Source organism: Mobula birostris, chromosome 8 (assembly GCF_030028105.1).
Source record: "Mobula birostris isolate sMobBir1 chromosome 8, sMobBir1.hap1, whole genome shotgun sequence".
In the NCBI taxonomy this organism is placed as follows: domain Eukaryota; kingdom Metazoa; phylum Chordata; class Chondrichthyes; order Myliobatiformes; family Myliobatidae; genus Mobula; species Mobula birostris.
The window spans coordinates 18247212-18264389 of record NC_092377.1 but is presented as its reverse complement, the minus strand read 5'-3'; the positions used below and the strand labels follow the sequence as shown (position 1 = coordinate 18264389).

At 45.6% G+C, this 17178-nt stretch overlaps 1 protein-coding gene across 2 annotated transcripts in view; it reads left to right on the top strand.

Moving 5' to 3' along the window:
- The window catches only part of crim1 (cysteine rich transmembrane BMP regulator 1 (chordin-like)), a 287358-nt gene that overhangs the window by 121560 nt on the left and 148620 nt on the right, over positions 1-17178 (top strand). For both annotated transcript variants that reach the window (XM_072264867.1, XM_072264866.1), the window contains exon 3: positions 15997-16239. In XM_072264867.1, the coding sequence (XP_072120968.1) occupies positions 15997-16239 (243 nt within the window). The remainder of the gene's footprint in view (positions 1-15996; positions 16240-17178) is intronic.

Genomic DNA, 17178 nt, shown 5'->3' with positions numbered 1-17178 from the left:
AATCCAGGCAACACCCTTGTAAATCTCCTCTGCACCCTTTCTGTAGTTTCCACATCCTTCCTGTAGTGAGGCGACCAGAACTGAGCACAGTACTCCAAGTGGGGTCTGACCAGGGTCCTATATAGCTGTAACATTACCTCTTGGCTCCTAAACTCAATCCTACGATTGATGAAGGCCATTACACCGTATGCTTTCTTAACCACAGAGTCGACCTGCGCTGCAGCTTTGAGGGCCCTATGGACTCAGACCCCAAGATCCCTCTGATCCTCCACACTGCCAAGAGTCTTACCATTAATATTATATTCTGCCATCATATTTCACCTACCAAAATGAACCTCCTCACACTTATCTGGGTTGAACTCCATCTGCCACTTCTCAGCCCAGTTTTACATCCTATCAATGTCCCGCTGTAACCTCTGACAGCCTCCACACTATCCACAACACCCCCAACCTTTGTGCCATCAGCAAATTTACTAACCCATCCCTCCACTTCCTCATCCAGGTCATTTATAAATATCACAAAGAGAAGGGGTCCCAGAACAGATCCCTGAGGCACACCACTGGTCACCAACCTCCATGCAGGATATGACCCGTCTACAACCACCCTTTGCCTTCTGTGGGCAAGCCAGTTCTGGATCCACAAAGCAATGTCTCCTTGGATCCCATGCCTCCTTACTTTCTCAATAAGTCTTGCATGGGGTACCTTATCAAATGTCTTGCTGAAATCCATATACACTACATCTACTGCTCTACCTTCATCAATGTGTTTAGTCACATCCTCAAGAAATTCAATCAGGCTCATAAGGCACGACTTGCCTTTCACAAAGCCATGCTGACTATTCCTAATCATATTATGCCTCTCCAAATGTTCATAAATCCTGCCTCTCAGGATCTTCTCCCATCAACTTACCAACCACTGAAGTAAGACTCACTGGTCTATAATTTCACCTACCACCTTTACCTTTACCTATAATTTCACCTTTACCTTGTGGCTAAAGGGATCGGGGGTATGGAGGGAAGGCTGGTACAGGGTTCTGAGTTGGATAATCAGCCATGATCATACTGAATGGCGGTGCAGGCTCGAAGGGCCGAATGGCCTACTCCTGCACCTATTTTCTATGTTTCTATGTTTCCTGGGCTATCTCTACTCCCTTTCTTGAATAATGGAACAATATCCACAACCGTCCAATCCTCCAGAACCTCTCCCATCCCCATTGATGATGCAAAGATCATCGCCAGAGGCACAACAGTCTCCTCCCTCACCTCCCACAGTAGCCTGGGGTACATGTTGTACGGTGACTTATCTAATTTGACACTTTCCAAAAGCTCCAGCACATCCTCTTTCTTAATATCTACATGCTCAAACTTTTCAGTCTGCTGTAAGTCATCCCTACAATCACCAAGATCCTTTTCCATACTGAATACTGAAGCAAATTATTTATTAAGTACCTCTGCAATCTCCTTTGGTTCCAGACACACTGTTCCACTGTCGCACTTGATAGAACAAGATAGAACAATTTGAAGAGCTACAATGGATTTCATGAGTGGGAGGTAGCAGAAGCTCAAATGGGCTGAATAGTCTCCTCTCTTCCACTGTAGTAACTCTCCAATCTATAATTCATCAGACGTACTGACCCTGAAAGACAGCATTAGCATCATCCCCTGTCCTTGAATTATCTGTGATTAAATTTATCTGGGTCTTGACTTTTTCGTTTGTAAAAGGCACCCTTGAAAGAGCAGTTTATATTTCATTTCACTGTTGAAACTGCCATCAATAAATGTGAAGCAGAATTTACATTTTCATTCCCTTTGCTTTAAAAGTACCACAAGGGGTTTCAAAATGGCTTGTCAGCCGTTTTACCCCAGGCGTGCACTGGTAAGAGGGAAGGTGGGACAGAAAATACACCCTGATGTGAGTCAAGAAAATCTCTGTGGATAAGTGACGGAGTTGAAGGACTAATTAAACTAGAGCCTGAACAACTCTGTAATTTATCAGAAGATTAAAGAATTGCTTAATTTGACACATGTACATCGAAACATCAAAACATACAGTGAATTGTGTCATTTGCGTCAATGAGCAATGCAGTCTGAAGCTGTGCTGGGGACAGGCCAGGAATGTTGACATGCTACTACTGACAACGACAAAGCTTATGTCCATATCGTACTGACCCTAATGTGGGAGGAAACGGCAGTCACTCGGTGAATGTACAAACTCCTTGTAGGCAGATGCAAGAATTGAACCCAGATTGGTGATTGTTGGCACTGTAAAGCATTGCAGTAGCTGCTCTGCCCCTTAGTGTCATTCACTGTAATTTAGGCGTAACCAGTTTCAACTTGATGTATGTCCTCAGTAGAGTTTCCTTTCACCTGAAAAAAAATCTCAGTTTTTACTAATATAAAAATGAAAGTACTGAGGATCTAAACCAGAATGAAGAACTTTGGTGTTCAAGCCATGGATGTTTCTTGTGCAGAAGCCAGTGACAACTGTCAGCTGACACTTGGTACTTGAGTTGCTCCAGCAGATTGCTGGTTGCCCCAGGTTCTGACATCTGCAGTCTCTCGTGATACCATTGGTACTTTTATACTCGTGGTTCAAGCCTAGATGCCTGAGCTGAGCCTGATAGGAGCTGACTGTTGTGTGTTGGGTGCTCATCAGGATGGGCAATTGCTTGCTGGCCCAGCTCTCTAATTTATCCAAGTCCGGTTGACTTGGGTGCTTTACTGTATTTGTACTCTATGTGTGATTAGCGGGAGAGTATGTGGAGTGTAGCAAGTCCCTTTCACAGCTTTTCTGTAATTCTTTCACAGTCAAGTTGGGAATGGAAGAATATACTGGACAACAATTTTTTTCAAAAGTGTTGCTTCCTCAGAAGTTTTTTTTGTTTATGGTAGACCGTTTAAAACTGAGCACAAATATAATTTCAGACGGCTTGTTTCTCCAAATTCCTACATGACACAAGAAGTTAACTTTTATTGAATATAATGCATTTAATTGCATAACAGTGCTGACACTTTGCAATAGTTCAACTAAGCTAAAGTGTTCTGTTGGTGATTTTCATTTGTGCTCAGTGTCTGAGGCTTCTTGCTTACGTGTCCATCAATAATCAGCCAGCACTGATGGATTACAGTTGTCCTGCTACCGTTTCTCCATGACTGCAATGTCCTGGTGAAATCCTTCACCATGCTAATCATTGACAGCGCTAAGATTTGCAGGGAAGAAGTCTAAATGAGAATGTAGAAAATGAATCTTTAGTGACGTGTTGCACTTCATCGTTTTGTATGCCTGAAGCATGTTGTCAACCAACTGCACGTAGTTTGGTGCTTGTAGTTGCCAAGAAAAATTTCGACAACATCTTGAATGTCTTCCATGTGATTTTCTCCAGTCCCTCTAGAAGTTCTTCGAATTGCCTGTCTTTGATGACCTATTTGGTTTGTGGACCAAGAAAAATACCTTCCTTTGTTTTGCAATCAATTATTCTGACTTGAATTATTAATTGAAATAACAAATACAGAATTTCAAAAAGCATGGTACATGTCAGGGAAATTTTGTGGTGATTTTCGTGGTCATCAGCCCAAAGTCCAAAAGATACATCCATAGGTATTCAGGGAGCAAAATCTTTGTTGTCCAGTGATATTAGTCCTCGGGTTCAAGCTGGGTTTGGTTGGCTTTAGTCTGGTTGGATAAGATTTTAACTTTAACCCCTGCTGACGCCTGCTCTTAGTACCCAGCTGTCTGTGCATTCAAGAGAACATAATTCATTACATTCACAGTGTCAAATCCAGCTGTGATCAACCACATTAATAAACTGACCACAGGTCACACTAATGAAAAACTGTGATAGGCATTTTCAGTTTTATTGCTTCCTTCTGTGAGTGTAGGCTCATTATTCACAGTAAGGATAAGAATCGGTTGGTTTTTGGGGTAGAATATAAAGTGCATTCACATTTAATTATGCTGTTAGAAATATAATTTAACAGAAATTTTGAGCCATTTTCTCTCAAGCCTAAGATGACATAAAGCCCTACTTGTGAAATTGCATAGAATTTTCTGGAATGATATCAGAATCTGGTTTATTATCACTGATACACTGTATACTGTGCTAAAGTCTCAGGCACATACTGTATATACATTGCTAGGGTGCCTAAGACTTTTGCACAGTACTGCAGTAATTTTATAATTTGCAATGTACTGTGGCCAAAACAAGAAGCAAATTTTGTGACCTGTGTGAGTGATGATAAACCTGATTCTGATACGGGTCTCTGTTGGCGGTCTGAGAGTGGGAAGGGGGCAGGGAGAGGGGAATCATGGTTGGGAAAAGGGGAAGGGAACGGGAAGCACCAGAGAGACATTCGATGATAATCAATAAACCAATTGTTTGGAATGAAATGACCTTGCCTGGTGTCTCAGGGCTGGGCCTGCACCCACGCCACCTCCTTCTCTGCCACCTGGCCCACACCTCTCCCACAGTACTCCATCCCCATCATTCCCAATATCCTTTGTTCCCACCCGATTTACAAGCTTGCTCTCTGGTCCACACTGATAAATACAGTACTGTGCAAAAATGTTGGGCAGCCTAGCTATATATATGTGCCTAAGACTTTTGCACAGTACTGTGTGACAGAAGGCTTAGCAAGCGAGTCAAATCGGGAGCATTTAGGATTGACAATAAGTTCTTACTTTGGACAATAAAATCTTGTTTTCTGTGTGCATTTGCTTCATAGAAACTGCACACAATACAAAGTAATGCTTCCAGAGCAAAAGGCATACATTTCTATTTTGCACAAATAAATAAAGTGGTAACTTCTCCTGAACATTTTTATTTTCAGTATCCTGTGAGATAGTGTTTTGGAGCTAGTTCTTCCCACGTGCAACTGAATCCAAAGAAGTTAGATTCAGTTTTATAACAAATTACACATAAGCTATACTAGCATTACCAGAGCAAAAGGTAAATGTTGTCACTTACCTAAAAAAGTGCTCTGTGAGAAGTTGTTGTGAGTGACTTTATTTTATGTATTCTATGGTCCTGATGACTGTTTGTACCTCAGATGAGTGAATATAAAGAAATCATTTTAAAGCAAAAAGTAAACTGAGTATCAGTGATGCTGACAAAACCAGAAAATTCTGGAAGTACTGAGCTAATCAGGCAGCCTCCGTGGGGAAGGAAATAAAGTTACCTTTGGGAGCAGTCACCTTACACCCTGAGCTGGACTGTTAACTTTGTTTCTCCCTCTGCTTGTCATGCTGAGTATCCCTGGCATTTCCAGATACTCTTTTCAGAATCCCTGCACCCGCACCTTTTTTTTAGCTTTGAGCCTGCTGAACACCTTCAGAAAGTCCACTCCACCACATGTGAACTGAGCTCCTTAATCATTAGATCTAATAATTAGTCAGGAGCTTGCTGTTCATGGTGTATCAGCAATCTGCCACGAATAGGGGCTTAATTGGATATGGGAAAAAAACAGTGAGCTGGATGATCAGATATCACTGAGGCTTAAATTGGAGCAGATTATGGCTTTGTGGAGTGAAACAAAGCTGGCCCCTCAGTGGAGATAGCTACCTCATTCCTGCCTGTGATACACAATTTATCCCAAAGCTAAAATCCATCCATTGTGGCAAATCAGGGTTTTACAAAGATCTCAGTCACATTGCGGTGGGTCAATCACAGCCTAGCTTTACTAACTCTTGTGTCTAATGTTGTTTGGATTTTGCCATTTCACACATAACCAGTATTCTTCTTTAACTGTCCGTGCTCACAGCTAACTGAACTGCACACCGCTGCTAAGTCATTGGAATGATAGTGCACGCATGCATGAATGTTCATATGTTTGTATGAGCATATGTGAGTGTGGGTGTTTTTCTATATGTGTGCACATTCGTATGGGTATGTGTGACTGCAAGGTTAGCGAGATTGGAGATGACCTTTATTCATTACATATATTGAACCTACAGTGAACTACATCGTTTGTGTCAATGACCAGCAAAGCCCGAGGATGTGCTGGGGACAGTCCGCAAGTGTCATCAAATTTCCAGCACCAATGCCCACAACTTACCAACCCTAACCCATATGTCTTTGGGATGTGGGAGGTAACTGGAGCACCCAGAGGAAACCCAAGCAGTCACAGGGGAGAATGTACAAACTTCTTACAAACAGTGGTGGGAAATGAGTCCCAATCTTCCCATCGCTGTCTCTGTAAAGCATTATGCGAAATATTACCTTACTCTGCATATTATTATGTCTTTGCATTTGAGTGTGAGCGCATGTGCAATTGAGTGCATAAATGATTACCTGTATAAACGCATGAGTGAGTGTGTGTGTGTGTGTGTGTGTGTGTATGCACGCGCATACGAATCTACGAATATGCCTGTGACTGATTGTATGAAGTGCTACAAAGCCTGGCACTTTTCAGAAATAACCACAGCCCAGTTCAAATTCAGTCCCTATCCTTCCTACAGTCGTAGCCAACGGGAAAGGGAATTGAATTTGCCACAGTGGGTCTAGCGAGGAATTTGCTGATGATAAATCGTGTGTTGAGGGGAAGAAGCAGTTCATCATTAAAATATTTTCGAGGATACACTGATCAGAAATTGCATTTTCTCCCTTGAGAGAATTAGGTTCCCAGATGGCTAGATGGCCCTTAACTTACTGTATTTAATTAGATATCCATCTTTAATATGTTGCAGTAACTTCAAGCTATAAGTTATAATTTTAAAACTCTAAAAACAGTTTAATCAATTCCCTTTTTTAAAGACAGAAAGCTTGTACTGAAACCAATTATTGCACTCTGTTGGCTGGGTACATTTTCCAGTTGCCTGGTTTTTAAAGTAGAGAGTGATTGACAATATACCAAAGGTTAATTGCCCTAAATTTACACATGGAGCACTTGATCGTCTCAAATGTCAGTGCTTTGATCAATACGAAAATGAGAAAAATGAAATGGAAAATGAGCTCTTTGTCGGTGGTCCTATTAAAGCTAATTGTAAAGAAGAGCCGAGTGTGCCTGGGGGCTCGATGTTGCTGGAAGTGGGCTTCACCTTCCTCCCAGGACAGATTGCAACTTTGTGGGTTAGTGAGAAAGCAGTGGGGTAGGAAGGGGAAGAATGTACTGCCTAAGGGAGTGGTGGATGAGGCACTCTGTTCAGAAGAGCAACTGAATCAACAAGGCGTAGGAGGTAAATGGGATTGGAATGGATAGGTTCTTGATTGTCGGCATGGACAAAGGGTTTCTGTGTCATATGTTGTCATGGAACATTGGAAGGGCCAGGACTTGAAATGTCCCAGTTCCACCCATCCCATGCAAATCCCCACCCCCAGCCAACCTCTCATCATACCCTGTTGATGGCTGGTGGGTGCTTTTGCATGGGTCGGGGGAGGGGGCTTAAGGGTTCTGATGTCTCTGTCACTCATTCTTTATGGGTTTCTCTGTTTTGTGGGTGTCTGTGAAGAGTAAGAATTTCAGGTTGTATACATTCTGTGATATTAAGTTGAACAATTGAAACCATTGAGCTACTCAACAAGGCCCTGTGGGCAACCTTAGCAGTTGCACCTTCCAAACCCTACTGTTCTGACAGGGAGACTCGGAGGCAAGAGCCAGGAAATCAGGATGTACTGTATCTGACTTTCTTGCTGTTTAAACAGTACTGTTTCAGATTGCCAGTGGGCATACTCTCGGTTGCAGGAGGACCAGAATATAGAACAGTACAACACCCTTTGATCCACAATGTTGTGCCAACCTCTTATCCCAATCAAAAGATCAGTCCCTGGCCTTCTCCTAGCCCTCCATTTTTCTTCTATCCATGTCCCTTTCTAAGAATCTCTTAAACCTCCTTAATGTATCTGCTGGGTGGCAGGGTGGAGATTTACCAGGAGGTGAATGGTGCTTCTTCCCTCCACTAGTTTTTAGGTCATTCTTGGGCTAGGTGTAGCCCCTGCTTGCCCCCCCCCCCCCTATCAGGGTAACAGGAAGCCATGGGAGCAGGTGGTGGATGAGCAGCTGGTGCATATCACAAGCCCTGGTTGTGCGATCACGGACACCAGGCAGACAATCTGTGAAGAGTATTCATAATGGCTGGGGTCAGCGGCCCAGAAGAAGACAAAGGCAAACCACTTCTGTAGAAAAATTTGCCAAGAACAATCATGGATCGCCCATGTCGTACGATGTGGCACATGATGATGATGATGATGATGAATGTATCTGCCACCAGCAGCACCCCTGGCAGCACATTCCTCATACCCACCACTCCGTGTAAAAAAAAAAACCTACCTCTGACAGCAGCCCCTCCTCCCCCAGACTTCCCTCCAATCACCTTCAATTACTGTATACTCCCTCATATTAGGCATTTCCGTCCTGGGGAAAAGCCACTCTATCTATGCTTCTTATCATCTTACACGCCCCTATCAAGTCAGCTCTCATCTCCCTTCACTTCAAAGAGAAAAGCTCCAGCTCGTTCAAGCTATGCTCAAAACATGCTCTCCAATCCAGGCCTCATCCTGGTAAATCTCCTCTGCATCCTCTCTAAAGCTTTTACATTCTTCCTATAGTGAGGTGACCAGAGCTCCAAGTGTGGTCTAACCAGTGTTCTACCAAGCTGCAATGTTACCTCACAGCTCTTGAACTCAGTCCCCCGACTCATGGCCAACACACTAAGTGCCTTCTTACCCATCCTGTCAACATTATCCAGTGACTCTACAAGCTACACATGTCAGACGTATGTGTAACTGAGATGGGGAAAAGTGAAGTGCACTCCACGGAGGCAAGGTTCTTTAAGATGTCCTCCCAAAGGCACGATACAGTGATATCATTGCAGTAGGGACCCAGGACTGATTCCTTGCCATGCAGATGTGTTCTTGCAGTTGGACAATAGCTTCTCATATTTATTATATTTCACATTTCCTTGCAAAGTGGAAGGAGACTATTCAACCCTATGAGTCCATACTGGCTTCCAAAGGAATCCTATCAACCCCATTGCCCCTCTTAATTCCCTATAACCCATTTTCTACCACACCCCCTTTTACTCCCCTGACTCTTCTACACGTAACTTACAGCGGCCAGCATAACCCACCACTCCGCACGCCCTTGCAGTGTGGGAGGAAACAGGAGCCTTTGGAAAATGCCCGACATGCAAATTCCACCCAGATAGCAGTGGAGATCTGGGTGAAGCAGGGTCACAGGAGCTGTGAGTCAGCTTCACTACCTGTGCCAAGATACCCCTGGAATACTGTACATACAGTGCCGTGCAAAAATCTTGCCTGGTTTATACTTCTGCATCAACACGTCGCTGTAAGGTCTGCATCGCAAACCCTACGTAAAGCCAATGCGGAACTCTACGTGAGAGCTTTACAGACCTCCAAAACTATGGAGGACACATTTCACATGAAAAAAGACGCTCGCGTCTTGTTTACCCTGAGACTACTATGACCATGAAGCCTTGCGCGGGCAGGTGAGTGCGCATGCCTGACGTGCACGAATTGCCGCGCGACGCAGACACATCAACGTACAAGTATAAATGCTCACAACGCGCGTAGGCCACTTGCGTAGGTTATGGTGTCCAGTTAACGCAGAAGTATAAACCAAGCTTTAGTCACATGTATATAGCTAGGGTGCGTAAGACTTTTACACAGTACTGTAGTAATTTTATGTATTGCACTACTGCCACAAACAAAAACAAACTTCATGACATGTGAGTGATGATGAACCTGATTCTGCTGTGGGTCTGTATTGTTCACTGAGAGTGGGAAACGGAGCAGGAAGAGGGGAATCATGGGCGGGAAAAGGGGAAGGGAAAGGGGAGGGAGTGGGATGCACCTGAAAGACATTCTGTAATGATCAACAATCGAATTGTTTGGAATCAAATAACCTTGCCTGATGTCTCAGGGCTGGGTGTGTCTGCACCCCTGTCACCTTCCGCCCCGGCACTCCTTCTCTGCCACCTGTCCCACACCCCCCCCCCCCGCGGCACGCCACGCTTGCCATTCCCAACGTCCTTTGCTCCCGCCAGATTTACGAACTTGTTCTCTGCTCCATGTTGACAAATATAGTACTGTGCAAAAGTCTTAGGCACCCTCGCTATATACATGTGCCTAAGACTTTTGCACAAAAGCCTCATCTGAGCAGTGAGAAGGTTTGCGCGTGTATGTATTTACGTGCGTGCGTGTGTGTGTGTGTATTGTGGTATGTGCACGGAGAAGACGGAACTACAGAAGGTGGCGGTCAATTCGGGGGAGAACGAAATGATGCCCTGGATAGTGAGCAGAGGAGAACGTAACACCAGCAAGGAGATATTAAAAGAAAAAAAGTTCTGCAAAGTTTAATTTTCTCTGAAGGTGACAGAAGGGACAATGTTCTGCTGCTGGAGATTTGAATTTCAAATTGCATTTGTCGCATCCTTCAAGAGTTTTTTTTCCTGCTGCTAGTCACTGGGGTCTGGTACTTCAACTACAATGGAAGCATTTATGAAATATGTGTCAGAATCCAATCTAACCTGGTGTAGGAGGTGTCAGCTGGTGAGATTGGTTTTGTGGTCATTACCCAGGGACACATCCCACTGGGCTACATTGTGCAGTGAAGAGTGAAAGAGTAACGGAGATATCTCAGTGATGGCTTCCAGTGGGGCTGTGATAGCAGCGGAGTTAAGGATATTATTATGGAAAGTGCTGACCATTTTGCGGCTGCAACTGGGGCCCGGGGGTAGGGAGGGGAGGCGGGGGAGCTTAGCGGAGCAAAGCAGATTTTCAGTCGAACAGCTTGGCCACTAAGAGTTGTATGCTGGAGAGACTCTAAGTAGTTCATAATGGAATCTCCAAGCTTTTCAATAACATGGTCACTATACGTGCAGGCAGTTGTGGCCCTTGGAACTCCTGGCAATGAAGCAGTGGAAGTTTCTGCCCAGCGCAGTGACCATGGGCTGGGAACAAGCAGAGTGAAGCTGGCAACTCTCGCACTTCTGCTACCTGTCTTCATGTTGGGTGCCTCCATTTGCATTATCAGTCTTTTCAAACAGTTGAATGGTAGGTGTGTGGGACGCCCTGCCAGGCGTGAAGATAGAGGCAGATCCATGAGGGACATTTAATAAACTCAAAGATCAATTTAATCCTGTCCTGCTATACAACTCTTCCACACTTGTAACATCCATGTGCCCATCTCAGAGCAGGTTAAGGGGTTGGCACAACATTGTGGGCTGAAGGGCCTGTACTATACTGTAATGTTCTGTGTTCTATAACACAAGTGGCTACTAAGCCCATGGTGACAACTACCTCTCCCCACCCTTCTTCCCTCCTAAAGCCTCCTCTCCAAATATATTCTAAAGAATTTCTGGTATCTTTATTCACACACTGTAAGTTGATAGGGCTATCACAACTGACGTGTAAAGTCCATCCCCAGGCATGTGCGGGGTAACTTCAGAGAACGGTTAAGAATCAATCGCATTGCCACGGGTCTATTGCTGTATTGAAGTCAGGTTGAGCTTTCAAACACAAATGGGTTTGTGATAACAATTTACTGATTTTACAGGCACTATGATTTGTATTCCATTGTGGTTAACATAGCCTCTTCTACTGCCAAGATGAGGCCACTCTGAGGTTGGAGGAGTAACACCTCATATTCCACCTGGCTGGCCTCTAACCTGATGGCATGAATATTGAAGTTCTCCCCCTACCCCCCCCCCGCCACCTCTCTTTTTCAATTCCCCATTCTGGCTCCCCTCTTACTCCGTCCCTTCTCCTCACCTGCCCATCATCTCCCTCCTCCTTCCCTTTCTCCCATGGTCCACTCTCCTCTCCTATCAGGTTTCCTTCTTCAGCCCCTTTACCTTTTCCACCGATCACCGCCCAGATTCTCACTTCACCCCTCCCCTCCCCCACCCACCTTCCCCCTCACCTGGCTTCACCTAGTACTCCTTCCCCCTCCCCCCACCTTCTAATTCCGGTTTTCTCGCGTTTCATCTCAAGAGGGGTCTCTGACCAAAACGTCGACTGTTCATTCCCCTCCACAGGTACTAGCTGACCTGCTGAGTCGTCCGGCATTCTGTATGTCGCTTTGGTTAAATGTGTGGGTTTAAACCTCTCCCCGTTGCACTGGTGGGATGGGATCTCGTGCCTCCAGTTCACTAGTCCAGCCCTCTGGATTTCTGCTACAGGAATGCTGCCTGTCCCAATCTCGTCACCGCTCAGTGCCTGCACACATTTTCCCCAGATGTCTCCAGATTATCAAAGCTTGAGTCTTCTGCCTTGCCTCCTTGCTTGGGATATTCCTCTCCCTCAAGCCAACACGGGCCGACAAGCCACAACACAGGGATCAGCGCAGTGCTGGTAATTTTGCCCGACTGCACCGTGCATTTGACCGCAACCTGAGATTTGGCAAATTACACTGAATTGCTTAGTGGTTACATTATTCCAAACCTGTGTGATTCTCGCATTCTCATTTTCTTTCTCTCTCTCTCTCTCTCTATCTCTCTCTCTCTCTCTCTCCCTCCCTCCCTCCCTCCCCCCCTCCCTCCCCCTCCCCTCTCCCCTCTCCCCTCTCTGCCTCCCCCCCCCCCCATCCTCCCTCCCTTGCTCCCCTTATCTCTCTAAAGCCTGGCTGAGCTCAGCCAACCTACAAAGAAGGCTGGTGTCAGATTAAAAAAGTAAACAAAATATATAAAGAGATAAAAGAGGGTTAAATCAAGAGAGGGTGCGGCAGTGTTCCCAAGCACGCACTGTGATGCATGTGGTGGAGAACAGGACCAGCACTGACCTCAGCCCTGGGCAACAGAAGAGGCCGATGTCCTTTAAACATGCGAGCAAGTAATCGTAAGGGGTGTCTGCTTCTGCCTTCTGTCCTGCATGATTTCACAGTGAAGGAAGGGAGAGGGAGGAAGGAGGAAAGAAGCGCAATGAGTATGAACATAACACAGTTCACTCCCTTCAGCCTACGATTTTGTGCAACCACCTAACCTGCTCTTAAGGTCAATCCAACCCTTTCCTCCCACATTACCGTCCATTCCTCTGTCATCCATGTGCCCATCTAAGAATCTCTTAAATGCCCTTAAGGTATCTGCCTCTGTCAGGTATATTATCACTTATATACAGTACTGTGCTAAAGTCTTAGGCACCCTAGCTATATACTGTATATGAGGGGCGATTGTTAAGTTCATGGCCTAAGGTAGAAGGAGTCAGTTGTAGAAAACCTAGCACATTTATTTCTCAACATAGTCACCACCTACATTTACACACTTAGTCTAGCAGTCGTGGAGCATACTGATCCCTTCTTTGTAGAAGTCGGCGTCTTGGAACGCCAGAAAGTGGTCCACAGCAGGGGTGATTGATAAGTTTGTGGCCTAAGGTAGAAGAAGATGAGTTATTAACTTCAGACTTTCTGCATAATCACTCAAAGAGTTGAACTGCACGTGCATATAACGAGAGCTGCATAACTCATCTCCTTCTACCTAAGGCCACAAACATATCAATCACCCCTGCTGTGGACCACTTCTGGAGGTCCAAGATGCTGACTTCTACAAGGAAGGGATCCGTCTGCCCCACAACCGCTGGACTAAGTGTGTAAATGTAGGAAAAATAAATGTGCTCGGTTTTCTAAAATCGACTCCTTCAACCTCAGGCCACAAACTTATCAATCACCCCTCGTATCTGCCTAAGACTTTTGCACAGTACTGTAGTAATTTTATGCATTGCACTGTACTGCTGCCAAAAAAAAAGGAACACGTTTTGTGACATATGTGAGTGATGATAAACCTGATTCTGATATGAGTCTCTATTGTGGACTGAGAGTGGGAAGAGGGCAGGGAGAGGGGACTCATGGTTGGGAAAGGGGAAGGGAGTGTGAAGCACCAGAGATACATTCTGTAATGATCAGCAAACCAATTGTTTGGAATTAAATGACCTTGCCAGGTGTCTCAGGGCTGGGTGTGTCTGCACCCATGCCATCCCGCGCTCCGGGCACTCCTCTGCCATCTGTCCCAGACCCCTCCCGTGGCACTCCACCCATACCATTCCCAACATCCTTTGCTCCCACCAGATTTACAAACCCACTGTCCACTCCACGTTGACAAATACAGTACTGTGCAAAAGTCTTAGGCACCCTATCTATATATATGTGTCTAACATTTTTGCACAGTACTATATGTCTTGAACTGTGTTGTTTTGTGGAAGCATTGCAGTGCAGGACCATTCCTGGCAACATGTTCCATGCAACTATCATTCTCTGTGTAAAGAAACTACCTATGGCATACCCTCTATGCTTTCCTCCAATCACCTTACAATTGTGTCCCTTTGTATATGCATTTCTGCCCTGGCTGTTCACTCGATACGTTTCTTATTATCTATCGAGTCACCTCTCTTAATTCTTCGCTCAGCTTATCCTCATAAGATATGTACTCTAATTAATTCAGGCAGCACCTGGTAAGTATGGGAGGAAGAAAGAGAGGGAGGAAAGGAGCGAGTGGAAAGGTACAGGAAGGAAGGAGAACGTCAAGAAATGCTAGGAAGAAGGAGCATCCTTGCAGAAAGGGAGAACAACTGGTACCCAAGTGATGCTGGAATTCCAGCACAAAGTGCACAAAATGTTGGAGATACACAGCAGTACACACAAAATGCTGGAAGAATGCAGCATCTAGGAAAAGAGTGCAGTTGACATTTTGGGCCGGAACCTTTCGGCAGGATTGTACTATACTGTTTTCACAGATGCTGCCCGGACTGCTGAGTTCCTCCAGTATTTCGTGTGTGTTACTCAGACTTCCGGCATCTGCAGATTTTCTCTTGCTTGTGATGAGATACACAGCGGGTCAGGCAGAATCTACAGAGGGGAATAAACGGTCGACGGTTTTGGGTTGAGATCCTTCATCGGAACTCTGATGAAGGGATTTGGCCCAAAACATCAACTGTTTACTCCCCTCTTCAGAAGAATTGGTCATTGGTTTATTATTGTCACATGTACGGTGATACAGTGAAAAACTTCGCACTCCATCCGCGCACCTCATTTCACCACATCAATGCAGAGTAGCGCAAGGGAAAGGCAATCGCAGAATGCAGAATTTAGTGTTACCGAGACAGTGCATTGCAGGCAGACAATAAGCCTCAGGGACCATGGTGAAGTAAAGGACATCAAAGTAGACATTCAAAGTAGGTTTGTGAGGTGAAGAGTCCATCTTTATTGTACATGAACTCCATTCAGTAGGAGCTGGGTATGTGTACGGAGGGTGGAGATCAGCCAGCTTGGTGAATTGCCTGCTGCTTCCTTGCCTGAAGCTATTAGGATTCACGATTGTTCCGTGTCATTTCCAGTACGTGAGTGTAGAAGAGAACAAAACAATTGTTACTCCTGATCCAAAAAAACACGCAATGAGCTAAAGAACACAATAATAAAAACACACAATAAATATAAATACGTAAGATTAGCTTATCGATTGATTGTCTGTACATTAAGTCACACTAGACGCAGGAGTGTCTGTATATAAGGTGACTCTGACAGGAAATGATAAGGTAGTGGTGGTGGGGTGGATTACTGGGTGGAGGTGTTGGGGAAAGTAACTGTTTGGTGGTCCTGGTGTGGATGCTACGTAGCCTCTTCCTGAATGGGAGTGGGATAAACAGTCCAGGAACAGGGTGAGTGGGATCTTTCATGATATTGCTGGCCTTTTCCCAGCACCTTGATGGCGGGTAGGCTGGTGCTGACCTTGCCCTGGGCAGTCTTGACTACCTGTTGGAAAGCCCTCCCGTCTGCCGCAGTGCAGTTTCTGTACTGTGCAGCGATGCAGCATGTTAGGATGCTCCCTACTGCGCACCTGGAGAAGGCCGTGAGGATTGATGTACGAAGTCCAGCTCTCTTCAGCAGATGGGTGAGATGGCAGAGGGTGGCAGCAGCCTACAAGAGGGTAAGTTGGGCATGGGGTAGGCAAGCAGCGCAGGCTTCATGAGTATCAATTGGAGGTGTGTGTCACTGACACATAGATAACCCCCCCCCCATATGTTTCTCTAATGTCTCCCCTGTCTGTTTGTTTTGCAGAAGAGAAGCCAGATTGCTCAAAGGCCCGATGCGAGGTCCAGTTCTCTCCACGCTGCCCCGAGGACTCCATCCTGATCGAAGGCTATGCCCCACCCGGCGAGTGTTGCCCGCTGCCGAGCCGCTGCATGTGTAACCCCGCCGACTGCTTGAGGAAGGTCTGCCAGCCCGGCTACCAAAGCATCCTCGTTTCCAAGGCTTCCGGGAAGCCAGGGGAATGCTGCGACCTTTACGAGTGCAAGAAAGGTGAGGGAAAATCCTTCTCCTCTTTCGGACATTACTTTAAGGGTGGCTGGGGTAGCGCGGTAGTGTAACAGTTAGTGTAATGATTTACAGCGCTGCCAGTCTGGATTCACTTCCTGCTGCTGTCTGTAAGGAGTTTGTACCTTCTCCCTGTGACCGCGCGTTCCAGGGTTAGTGAGTTGTGGGTATGCTGTAGTGGTGCCAGATACGTGACGACACTGGCGGGCTGCCCCAGCACATCCTCGAACCGTGTTAGTCGTTGATGCAAACAACGCATTTCACTGTATGTTACAATGCACGGTGAGTTCTTGCTCTTTCGGAAGAGGAGTTGGTGTTTCATCAGAAGCTAATCATAGGCACAGGGTGAGTGCAGACGCTGGAACCTGGAGCAAAGAGCAGACTACTGAAGGAGCACAGTGGGTCGGGCTGCAGCTGAGGAGGAAAATGGACAGTCCTGATGAAGGGTCTCAGCCCAAACACTGACTGTCCATTCCTTCCACAGATGCTGCCCGACCTGCTGAATTTCTCCAGCAGTTTGTCTTTATCAGTATTATGCAAATCTGTCCATATTATGCATTCATATCTGGAGACAGGGAAGTCTCACAGGTTGACCTTGTCCTGTTCCTGTTCAGAGTTTCAATGGTTCACTGGTTCCACTTAATATACAGTGTACAACCTGAAATTTCTACTCTTCATAGACATCCATGAAAACAGAAGAGAACCCCAAAGAATGAATGACAGAAAAACATTAGAGCCCCAAAGCCCCCTCTCCCCCTCCCCCACTTATTTCAGCAGGAAGTGTTAGCACCCTGCCAGATCTATGATGAAGGGTGTTACTCTGTGTTTACACACTCCCACCAGCACTGGTAGTCTGGTAGGCCCTTCGGTCCATCTAGTCCATACTAACCTGATCTCCTGCCCTCCATGCCTCTCTCATCCATC